This window comes from Paralichthys olivaceus, chromosome 23 (genome assembly GCF_024713975.1).
Source record: "Paralichthys olivaceus isolate ysfri-2021 chromosome 23, ASM2471397v2, whole genome shotgun sequence".
Lineage (NCBI taxonomy): Eukaryota > Metazoa > Chordata > Actinopteri > Pleuronectiformes > Paralichthyidae > Paralichthys > Paralichthys olivaceus.
This window is the reverse complement of record NC_091115.1, coordinates 260,662-272,500: the sequence shown is the minus strand read 5'-3', so window position 1 is coordinate 272,500 and position 11,839 is coordinate 260,662. Positions and strand designations below refer to the sequence as shown.

Below are 11,839 nucleotides of genomic sequence, written 5' to 3'. Positions count from 1 at the left end.
CACCTCTGTGTGGAGGAGTACCACTGCATCAGCTGTGTGCAATGCCACCTGACCTTGGATCAGTTCCATCATCAGTTCCGACAGGGCCCAGCGGGTCAGAGGCCATAATTGGTGGTGAGTCGTCATGGAAGTAGGCAGAGTTTTCCCTCCGGACACGGGTCCTGGACAGACGTCTCTGAAACACACTACTGTGTGTGTGTGTGTGAGTGTGTGGGTGCGCAGACGTTAACACAGAGACTGACCACGAGCTACACAACACGCCCCCGATACACACACTTCCTGATGATAGTTTCAAATTAAAACTCATATTTTAAAATCTTTAGGAATCTCAAGTTTTTTTATGATCATTGATAAATGACCCACAAGTTACATCACGTAACTTCACTGTTGTTAGAAATCTAGTGATTCATTTGTTCAAACATCAAAAGAATCTGAAGGTTTTTGCTCCTGAAACAAACTGTAATGTCCCTCAATTCAGATGTTATCACAGTGTGATCATCTCTTCCAGCTCTTCTGGTTTGTGAGGGGTCAGTTTTCAGTTTTCGATCCTGGACGTTGTGAACAGTTGCTCTCAGGTAAACAGGACTTTGTGTTGCATGTTTGTTCACAGGTTTGATGCTCGTGTTGATGATGTTCTTCTGTTATTTTCTGTCATCATCGTTGGATGGAGGGGCTCTGTCTCCTGCTCTGTGGCTAAATGAGTAGCTGTATATTTACTGAAGGTTTGTACATATCCCAGCTGTGGCTCTGACGCTCTCAGCTGTTTGAGTTTAATAACTTATTTATTGATGGTGTCACACTGTGTGATTGTACAGCAGCTGCACACAGCAGGTTCAGGGCCTCTGTCAAACATGAGATCAATAAAAGTTTCACATGGTGCTTCATCCTGTGTGTGTTTCCGTCACTCACACCTTTTACTTATAATATCATTATCTCATAATATCATTATCTTATCATATCATTATAATATCATTATCTTATCATATCATTATAATATCATTATCGTATCATGTCATTATTTTATAATATCATTATCATATCATTATCTTAACATTATCTTATCATATCATTATCTTATCATATCATTATCTTAACATTATCTTATCATATCATTATCTTAACATTATCTTATTATATCATTATCATATCATTATCTTAACATTATCTTATCATATCATTATCTTATAATTATCATATCATATCATATCATTATCTTATAATTATCATATCATATCATTATCTTATCATATCATTATCTTATCATATCATTATCTTATAATTATCATATCATATCATATCATTATCTTATAATTATCATATCATATCATATCATTATCTTATCATATCATTATCTTATCATATCATTATCTTATAATTATCATATCATATCATTATCTTATAATTATCTTATCATATCATTATCTTATAATTATCATATCATATCATTATCTTATCATTATCTTATCATATCATTATCTTATAATTATCTTATCATATCATTATCTTATCATATCATTATCTTATAATTATCATATCATATCATAATCTTATCATATCATTATCATATCATTATCTTATCATATATCATTATCATAACATTATAATATCATTATCATATCATTATCATATCATTATCTTATCATATCATTATAATATCATTATCGTATCATGTCATTATTTTATAATATCATTATCATTATCTTATCATATCATTATCTTAACATTATCTTATTATATCATTATCTTATCATATCATTATCTTATCATATCATTATCTTAACATTATCTTATTATATCATTATCTTATCATATCATTATCTTATCATATCATTATCTTAACATTATCTTATTATATCATTATCTTATCATATCATTATCTTATCATATCATTATCTTATCATATCATTATCTTAACATTATCATATCATGATAATATCATCATGTATAACTGGAGCAGGGTTATCGGTGATTTGAACTAAATGATTTTCAGGTTTAAAACTGCTGAGTGTGCGCAGAAGGTTCCGCCGCCGACGTGTTTCCAGTCGGACACAATAACATTGCTGCAGCTGTAGTCCGGGTTGTTTCCACTGTGACATGATTAAATGTGGCGGTGACAGAGGGACTCGAACTGTGACATGGACCCGGCTCACAGAGCCGTTCTCCGGAGGAACACGCGCTATCTGTCCGCGGAGCTGCAGGTCAGCGACTCCATCGTTCCGCTTCTGTTCCAGGAGGAGATTCTGACGGAAGCTCAGGTGGAACACATCGAGTGTCAGGCCACGAACACCAAGAAGACTCTGCGGCTCCTGGAGCTGCTGCCCCGCAGGGGGCCCCGGGCCTTCCGCTGCTTCCTGCGGGCCCTGGACGACTTCAGCTGGGTCCGAGACAGGCTGCTGCTGGACCTCCACACACCCGGACCCGGAGCTGAAGCTGGACCCGGAGCTGAAGCTGGACCCGGAGCTGAAGCTGGAGCTGAAGCCGGAGCTGGAGCCACAGGTGAGGCCCGAGCTGCAGAACACCCCGGAAGTTAGTGAGTTAGTTAGACATGAAGTTAGTTAGTTAGTTAGTTAGACATTTAGTTAGTTAGTTAGTTAGTTAGACATTTAGTTAGTTAGTTAGTTAGATGTGAAGTTAGTTAGTTAGACATGAAGTTAGTTAGTTAGACATTTAGTTCGTTAGTTAGTTAGACATGAAGTTAGTTAGTTAGTTAGACATTTAGTTCGTTAGTTAGTTAGACATGAAGTTAGTTAGTTAGTTAGACATTTAGTTCGTTAGTTAGTTAGACATGAAGTTAGTTAGTTCGTTAGTTAGTTAGACATGAAGTTAGTTAGTTAGTTAGACATGAAGTTAGTTAGTTAGTTAGTTAGTTAGTTAGTTAGTTAGACATGAAGTTAGTTAGTTCATCAGCTACAGTAGAACAGTGGAACAGAGGAACAGTAGAACAGAGGAACAGTAGAACAGTGGAACAGAGGAACAGTAGAACAGTGGAACAGTAGAACAGAGGAACATCAGCTGCAGTAGAACAGTAGAACAGAGGAACATCAGCTGCAGTGTTGATCAGATTTTCTTGAACAAACACTTCGAGGTTACAAACGATGTAAACGTCCTGTGTCACACTGACCTAAAGAATAACACACACACGCCCCCCCACAGACGATCGGATTTCTTTCCTCTTGTTTTTGTCGATGCTGTCGTCCAATGAATGGAGACAAAACAGAACAACCCCCCGGTGACTTCCACATACTGAGAATTAAAGTTACAGCCCTGAGCCATGACGTCAGTGTAAACAAACATTAGAATTCAATCCTGGATGCTTTCATCAAAACAAAGACCACTGGTCGTTTTAATAAAAGCAGATTAGTTCCAGTTTGATTATGATGACCTGCTGCTCCAGACAAAAATTGGATTTAATTATTCGTGAAAGACAAATAATTGTACAGGAACTCAAATACATGTCACAAGTGTGAGATCCAATCTCAGATTCAGACATTTTAATCCAGATTAAAGTCTGAATTCACATTCATAGATTGAATTCAGATTCAGAGGTTAGAGTTTGGGATTAAAGTGATGATATCTTTTGGATTAAGACTTTAATCCCAGAATTCAGTTTTCCTCCACACCTCTTCATTCTTCTTCTAATCTCACGATATTTCCATCTCTCTGCAGACGACCGGCAGCTTCCTGAGTTGGTTCTCCAGAGGGTTCCTTCAGATCGGGAGTTGTCCCGTCTAGCGTCTCGACTCGGGGCTGAGTGGGAGGTTGTGCTGATGGACCTGGGTTTGTCTGCGGAGGCTTTGTTTCGCCTTCGGTCCGATCATGGTCTCAGCACTCATGGGGCGGCGCTTGCCGGCCTGGTTCAGTGGAGACGATCTGAGGGGAGGAGAGCCAGGGTCCAGAGGCTGCTGGAGTCTCTACAGGCCGCTGACATCCACCCGTCTGTCCTGCAGGACGCCCTGATATGAAGACGTGCTGAGGACAACTGTGGACGCTCAGCAGGACAAGAGTGTTTGAAACAGTTAGGACGAGATGACTGAGTCTGAGACAAGAGACGACATGTTGCTCAGCCACACACACACACACACACACACACACACACACACACACACACACACATTAATTCCTCAACAGTTCCTGCTGGTTTTCTATTGGACTCTGAGATTTAAGGTGGACTGAAGAGATAGAGAACCTGAACTGTCACTGAGCTGTGAAACTGTTTCTGTCTGAAACTATGATTTGACACCAAATTCAGACTAGAAATGTTTATCATACACAATTTAATTGATAAATCTTAATTTGTCTGAAATGTGTTTTAGTCAGAGATCATACATTTAAAGACAATCCCAGAATAAAGTCAGGAAACAACAATTAAAAAGTCAAGTTGATAAAGTTGATCGTAAAAAGTGACAAATGTTTTCTCACACATTCAGATGTCTTTGTGTTTGATAGTGTGTATAATGTTACAGTGTAATATATATATATATATATATATATATATATATATGTCAGATCATGTTGTTTACACTGTCTGAGGTTATACATCATTTATTATTCTACATTGATCTTTATGTATTATTTAATGTGACCTATTAGTGTCATCTGCCTGTTGTATTTGTGTATATATACAATTAATAATACATATAACAGAGGGATAGCATTTTATAAACCATATATAATATTTACAAAAATCTATATATAGAATACTTTAAAGTAATAGTAATCTGGGGCCGACAGGGGGCAGCAGTCAGAGCGGTCACATGGTGAAACAGTAGAAGAAGAGTTTGGCGGTAGTTTGACCGTCAGTTAATGCTAATGCTAACTGCTAACAACACTTAGCTGCTCCGACTCTGGTGAGTTTATTTACTGTGATTTTAAACGTTCACGTCACTCAAACGTTTTCAGCGAGGACGGAACAGTTGAATGAACTAAATGTTAATTTATCTAAATGTTAAATTAACTAAATGTTAATTTAACTAAACGTTAAACTCTGTTTCTGATCGAAGGAGGAAACGTTGAACCAGACTCACGTTAAAAATCGGTCATCTGTCGGTTCTCCTTCAGTTTGACGTCACTTTGAAACAAACAGAAGAAACGATGAACCGGTGAATGAATCGTTAATTTGACCGAGTTGTGTTCGGTGTGAGACTCGATACGTGAGGAAGCGGTGTCACACCGATGTCAGGTTGGTTCACAGAGAAGAACTCGTGAGAAACAATCGGAGGGTTAAATAAAATAATTTAATATAATAACTCATAATGAAGTCATCATGAACAGTTGTTGTACTTTTAGATTATTAAACTTGTCTAATCTGTTCAGTGGCCACGTGACGTTGGTCACGTTAAATGGTCGAAGTTTGAAATGGACTCTGGTTCTAAATGTCTTCACACATTTCTTCCATCATTTTAAATCCACCGGTCGAGTTACGAAATACATTTACTGTAAGTACATATCACTTTCATACTCAAAGGAAGTACCCTTTACTGTGTACCTTAAGTTTTACTACAATATAATGTGATTCATCTGCCGGGAAGTTTTATTTACTACTTTGATTGAAGCATATTTACAACGTGTCATTTCATTCAGTCCAGTTAATTGAACCTGTTTGTGTTTCACTCATCAGAAATGTGTAAATTAAATTAGTTTCATCTTTACTGTTTTTCTGACCCTCGTCCGTGTTTAAATAGAAAATAGAAAAGACCCTATTTATCAAGAGACTTTATTGTTTTTGCTTCCCACAGCAGTTTCCTCACAAACCTGCAGTTTGACTGGTCTGTGACAGGACGGACGTGATGGAGTCCACAGAGAGCAGATTCGCTCACCTGCTGCAGCCGATTAGAGAACTCACCAAGAACTGGGATGTCGACGTGGCGTCGGAGCTGAACGACTATTTAGAGGAGGTAAGAGGTGGTGTGTCCGGGTTCTCAGAGGAAACGTCCGAGAATCACTGGTATATGAAATTCAAAAGAGTTTGGTGTTGTGATAAGTCTCTATATTCTTACAATAACATTTAAAGAAAATACATCTTTAGTTGGCTCTGGTGAATCATTCAGAAGATTTCTTTTCTCTGTCTGTTTCTGTAGTTGGATGAAATGTGCATCACGTTCGATGGAGGAAAATTTCGGCTGAACTTTGCAGAAGCTGCGCTGCTCATCCAGGGCTCCACCTGCATCTACAGCAAGAAGGTTCGACCACAGGAGCGAGAACGTCCGAGTGACGAGTCTGAGCCGTCTGATTAAAACTGTCTGTGTTTCAGGTGGAGCTGCTGCACAGCCTCGTCTATCAAACTCTGGAGTACATCAACGACAGGAACAAGAAGTAAGAGTCTGATCAAATAACCGATGTTCCACGATTCCATGATTTTCCTAACAAAGCTTTTCTCATGCGTTTCAAACACAGACGTAACAAACAGTCGGCCGAGACTCAGGAGGACGACGCAGCAGGGACTTGTCATGACGACGATGAAGATGAGAATGTGGTAACACAAGTCTAACAGTTTTAATCAAACCTTTATTAAACCATTCACGTTGTCTAAAGCAGCGCGTTCACACCTCTTCTGCTGTGGCTGTCACAAGGCATTGTGGGTAATGTGGGAAGTCCCCTTCAGCATCAGAAACAGTTTTTTATTTTTCTGTTTTAGTTCACTCCTCTGGAAATCAAAGTCCCAGAAACCCCACAGAAAACCAGCGTCAACAAGGTCGGTTCACCCGGAGATTAACACGAGTCACTTTAACCTGGTTCAGTTAAACCTGGTTCAGTTAAACCTGATTCACTTTAACCTGGTTCAGTTAAACCTGGTTCACTTTAACCTGGTTCACTTTAACCTGGTTCAGTTAAACCTGGTTCACTTTAACCTGGTTCAGTTAAACCTGGTTCACTTTAACCTGGTTCAGTTAAATCTGGTTCAGTTAAACCTGGTTCAGTTAAACCTGGTTCACTTTAACCTGGTTCAGTTCACCTGTAGTTTAGTATGATGAGTATCTGTCTCTCGTCTCAGACGGTGAACGTGATTCCTCTTCCTCCTCCATCGCTGATTCCTCCTGAAACTCACGAGAAAAACAGACTTCCTCTAATCAGGTCAGAGTCTACACACCTTTCAAAATAAAAGACGCTACACACACCTTTCTGAGTGAAAGACTCTACAAAAGATATACTTTGAAAATAAAAGTCATTAAAAAAAAAGTGTGTGTGTGTGTGTGTGTGTGTGTGTAGTCTGAAAGGCGAGGTGTTGTGCAGTCAGAAGGATTTCAGGATGAACTTGTACATCCCAGGCGACGGGGACATGATCCTCCTCAGATCCAGGTTTGAAGATGATCCACATCCTGTCAAGTCTCTGCATCTTCATCCAGATGCTAATGCTCGACAGCTGGAGAAGGAGAAGGAGGGCGAGAAGGAGAAGGAGGGCGAGAAGGAGAAGGAAGGTAACTCTAATCAACACCAATCACTTTATCGTTTTAAATCTGACATCATGGCTCAACAGCTGTTACAGTCGACTTTAATTCAATCATTCAATTATTAAATATTTTAATTTTTGATCTGATCTCAGTGAGAAATAAAAAAATAAAACCTTTCATTAGTTTTTTATGAATTTTATTTGAAGCTTAATTCTGCTGAGCAGCCGGTCGTTGATGTTGTTTTTAAATTGTCTTCATCCAGGAGCTTCGGATGAAGCCGACGCTGCAGAGAACTTCTTCCCTTTAGACGACAACCACATGGAGCTGGACCAGGAACCAGAGGAACGCGTCCACAGACACCAGGTCTCAGCTCCGGACGTAACTGGTTCTGAATCCAGATGATGTTTTCTGACATGGTGTATAATGCAGCAGGAAAGATCAGGGTTGTTGTTTCCAGCTCGTCCACACGGGCGCTACCCTTGTCACCAAAACATCTGGAATCTCCTCGTCTTTCCGAGTTTCCGATTTTTCACTGTGTCTAAACCTTATTGTTTGTCTTTAAACTTTAAATCAGGCTCCGAGCGACGGGCAGATGATTCGAGAGAGACGACAGGTGGAGACGGACAAACGGAGGAGGGAGGAGGCGCCCCCTGCTGTATGTTTATACATCTGAGAAACGACAGTTTGTCAATAACGACTTTAATCTCATGATCAGAAGAGAAAATCTCCTAATTCATTAATTTATTTTTATTACAGTCTAATTTTCATAAAATTATGAACTCAGTTATTCTGCAGATTCACTGAAAAAGTAAAACATTTATTTATTCTCCCGGGAAATTACAACTTTGTTGAAATGTGCTTTATTACAGCTTCATGTTCAGAGTACAAGAGATTTTATTGTTTTCTTTATAAAATTGCAGCTTGTTTCTCTATAAATATTTTCAATTTTGAAAATTAAGTTTGTCTCAAAATGATTTTATTCTCAAAATATGTGTAATTGTCACGTTGTTTGACAAAATCACAATTCTACTCATGAAACATTCGGATTTCTTAACAGTTCTTTATTCTAAAATTACGATATTGTTAAATTACAAACCTTCGTCAAGTCTCTTTATAACTTTATGTGTTAAATGTGACCACTTTTCAAAAAATGTCATTTAAGTTGTCTGTCTTCATTTTCAGGTGAACGTTTGGACGTTTCATGACCCGTATTCTGTCCTCGGTGAAGAGAAACCGTTAAAACCAGGTGAACATTGAGACTCACAGGAGATTTACAGAATTGTTTTTTCTGTCGTTCTTCTTGTCGCTGACAGAGTTTGGGATTTTCCTTCAGAAAAATGTTACAAGGTTCCCGACGGCCTCGACGACGGAGGAAAGAGGAAAAGAAAACGAGCGTCTCCACTTCAGGACTTCAGGAGCTGGTTCAGAGGAACCTGTGAGCACAGACTGACTTTAATGACTTTTATCTTTTCGTATTATATCTCAGTTTAACCTCTGTGAATTACTGATGTTGTTTTGTCACAGTTGATCCTCCGGAGCACAAACTAAAGAACGGACCCAAGTTCACAGGTTAGTTTTATCTGTTAATACTCTTCATCATATTAATATTAACATTTCCAATCTATCATGATGAAAGCTCTTAAAACCAACAAAACAATGTTTTAATGACGTAGATTTCAGCAGGAATTAATTATTATTATGATTTAGTTCAGTGATCAATCACCTACTCATTTAATTATTTAATAATTGAACTTTTCGTTTTAATAAAAAGAACATCTTCTGTGATATTTAAAATTTAAATGTTGTCGCACTTAAATAAATGTGTCGACATTGAAAGACCCAGTTTTAGAAAAGTGTAGTTTAAAGAGTTTTACTGGTTTTAAACTGAAACTTCAAACTATAACAATGATTATACTTTATAAGAGTTTTCTTAATTCGGTTGAAATGTTTTTCTGCAGGAAAGATAGAAAATTATTAAATATGTCCAGAGAAAGATTGAGTTTAAAAAAAATAAAATAATTCAAATATGAACTCATATCAGAAGTTGTGTTTGTGATTCATCCAAAGAAACATATGAAATGAACACATGTTACATCAACGTGGCTGTAAACGTGACACATGTTCAAATACAATCACATGTATGTAAACTGTATGTTGTGTTTACATGTGGCTTGGTTTTCACAGACTTGAACTACATCTATGTGAACACAGTGAAAGACAAAGTGAAGACTCAGAGAAGAATCTACAGACGAACTGTGAGTTTGTACGGCTTCACTCTTCATTCAGATTCTTTCCATTCATCATGTACGAAGATGGCGTGGTCAATGGTGTGATGTCATCAGGGTGTTGCAGTCTCAGACGAGGAGCTGCGGAGGACGTTCCTGCAGCTGGAGGAGGCGGGGCCAGATCAACAGGGGGAGGAGCCTGTTCACGGCTTCAGACACCCGGACCTGCTGGGTAAAACTTCTACAGTCAGAGATGATGTTTTATTGAATTAACGATCACACACACTCAGAGAACACGTGGTGGACGAATGTCACAGTCATTCGTTGAATATTTAAAAGGTGGAGACGACGACAACTCAGACAACGAACATGAAGCGTTTCCTGACGACGTTCCCGCTGAGTGCGACGGAGGCGTGGACGTCATAGCAGCAGGTAAAACGTTAAAGACGATTAAAACATTTCACAATTAAAAACAGAGAATGTGTTTACTTCCTGTTTATATAGACGTCATGTGACCCGTGATGACGTCGTGTGTTGTTTCTCTGCAGACGCTCAGAGAGACGAGCTGAGTTATGAAGACCTGGTGAAGCTTCGTGTGGTACGTGATCCACACAGTCGCCAATAAAACCACTTGTTGACTGATTTCAGATCTGAGGATCAATGAACTGTTCAAATGAAAAGAAATGTCTCATTTCTCTGCACCAGCGCCACCTGCTGGACAAGATTCATATTGGTAGCTTGTCCGACAGGCTTTGATGGAATTTCTTCAAATTTGATGCAAACGCTTACTTAGGTTCAAAGGTCACACTGACCTCACATGTAAACTGACAGGGCTCTGATTGGTGGAGACGAACTGTCTGATGTGAATTATTCTAAATATTAAACGATGAACAGATGACGTGTGTCTGAAGTCAAACTGATAAAACTTCTGAATCTCGTGTTCAGGAGCAGCTGGTGGTGAACTGTCAAGGTTACACTCAGGAGACGGCTCTGTCTCGACGAGTCAAAGACTGGGAGGACAAGATCCGACCTGAACTGGATCTGCAGGTAAAACACCCTCACGTCTCTGTCCTCCACCCTCACGTCTCTGTCCTCCACCCTCACGTCTCTGTCCTCCACCCTCACGTCTCTGTCCTCCACCCTCACGTCTCTGTCCTCCTGCCTGACGTCTCTGTCCTCCTGCCTCACGTCTCTGTCCTCCACCCTCACGTCTCTGTCCTCCTGCCTGACGTCTCTGTCCTCCTGCCTCACATCTCTGTCCTCCACCCTCACGTCTCTGTCCTCCTGCCTGACGTCTCTGTCCTCCACCCTCACGTCTCTGTCCTCCTGCCTGACGTCTATGTCCTCCTGCCTGACGTCTCTGTCCTCCACCCTCACGTCTCTGTCCTCCACCCTCACGTCTCTGTCCTCCTGCCTGACGTCTCTGTCCTCCACCCTCACGTCTCTGTCCTCCTGCCTCACGTCTCTGTCCTGCCTGACGTCCTGTTTGCGGTGTTGTTTGCTCCAGGAGGAGCGTCTGGTGTTTGACATCCATGATTACGGAGACCGGATCGTCGGAGCGCTGAACACCGTCGGTCACCGCCGATTGTTCTCGTCTGTCGTTCACGGTCTGGACAACTTTGAAGCCTGTAAATATCTGCTGGCTTCACTGCAGCTGGTAAATCCTACGCTCACTGATCTGAAACATCCATGAAGCTTCCACACACGTTACATACATGTACATGAAGACAGATGTGAATGAATGTGTCTCTGTGTCTCTTTCAGGCGAACGACTACACGGTGGACATCGACAGTGCTGAAGGTTTGGACCCCAGTTTGGACTCGATGGGTTTGACTCTGCTCAGCACTGACAGAGCGACGGACAGATTCAAGTCCAACGGCTTCAGTCTGGAAACAGCTGAGTGAGTTCACACTCGTCATCGTCACACTGACGTTTACATTCACAACAAACCGCCAGAGACATGAACACGGACTCAAACCTTCACCCTCGTTTCCTCGGGATCGAATCTGAACTCTGAAAACAACAAGAGTCGTGCTCCTGTTTGGTCTCTGAAATAAAATGTGCATATTGAAGCTGTTTGTTTTACTGATGGAGATTTCATTCAACTGAGCTCGGTCACTTTCTATCATGTCATGTGTTTTATACCGATTCAAAAATTAAAGATTAGATTTTCATTCATTCATATTAATCCTGATTTAATTTTTACTGTCTTTAAAGTTTTCTGG

General features: G+C 40.1%; 3 protein-coding genes and 1 long non-coding RNA gene across 7 annotated transcripts in view; 3 read left to right on the top strand and 1 right to left on the bottom strand.

Moving 5' to 3' along the window:
* The window catches only part of socs2 (suppressor of cytokine signaling 2), a 3,819-nt gene extending 2,935 nt beyond the window's left edge, over positions 1–884 (top strand). The window contains exon 3 of the mRNA XM_069519909.1: positions 1–884. This exon is cut by the window's left edge and continues 495 nt beyond it. The gene's annotated coding sequence lies outside the window, so the exon portion shown is untranslated.
* Positions 885–2,033: 1,149 nt separating this feature from the next.
* cradd (CASP2 and RIPK1 domain containing adaptor with death domain) lies at positions 2,034–4,387 on the top strand. The gene is made up of 2 exons (XM_020110748.2): positions 2,034–2,496; positions 3,667–4,387. Exons 1-2 carry the CDS (start codon positions 2,136–2,138, stop codon positions 3,960–3,962), a joined length of 657 nt encoding a protein of 218 aa, XP_019966307.2. The 5' UTR covers positions 2,034–2,135; the 3' UTR covers positions 3,963–4,387.
* Positions 3,774–5,164, bottom strand: LOC138406776 (uncharacterized). The gene is made up of 2 exons (XR_011240152.1): positions 5,025–5,164; positions 3,774–3,979 (listed from the first exon to the last, which is right to left on the bottom strand). It is a non-coding gene; the product is annotated as an uncharacterized lncRNA (long non-coding RNA).
* ncaph2 (non-SMC condensin II complex, subunit H2) lies at positions 4,462–11,796 on the top strand. Of its 4 annotated transcripts, none has more exons than XM_069519873.1 (21): positions 4,462–4,847; positions 5,001–5,179; positions 5,739–5,894; positions 6,078–6,179; positions 6,251–6,312; positions 6,394–6,472; positions 6,635–6,691; positions 6,992–7,071; positions 7,207–7,415; positions 7,651–7,751; positions 7,963–8,043; positions 8,571–8,634; positions 8,722–8,823; positions 8,913–8,957; positions 9,573–9,643; positions 9,731–9,845; positions 9,953–10,045; positions 10,162–10,211; positions 10,559–10,660; positions 11,121–11,270; positions 11,378–11,796. In XM_069519873.1, exons 3-21 carry the CDS (start codon positions 5,787–5,789, stop codon positions 11,516–11,518), a joined length of 1,812 nt encoding a protein of 603 aa, XP_069375974.1. In that variant the 5' UTR covers positions 4,462–4,847; positions 5,001–5,179; positions 5,739–5,786; the 3' UTR covers positions 11,519–11,796. The 4 variants fall into 4 exon arrangements, with proteins under 4 accessions (XP_069375974.1, XP_069375973.1, XP_069375972.1 ...); XM_069519872.1 differs by having other exon boundaries at positions 5,736–5,894; XM_069519871.1 differs by lacking the exon at positions 5,001–5,179 and having other exon boundaries at positions 5,736–5,894.
* The last annotated feature ends 43 nt before the right edge of the window (positions 11,797–11,839 follow it).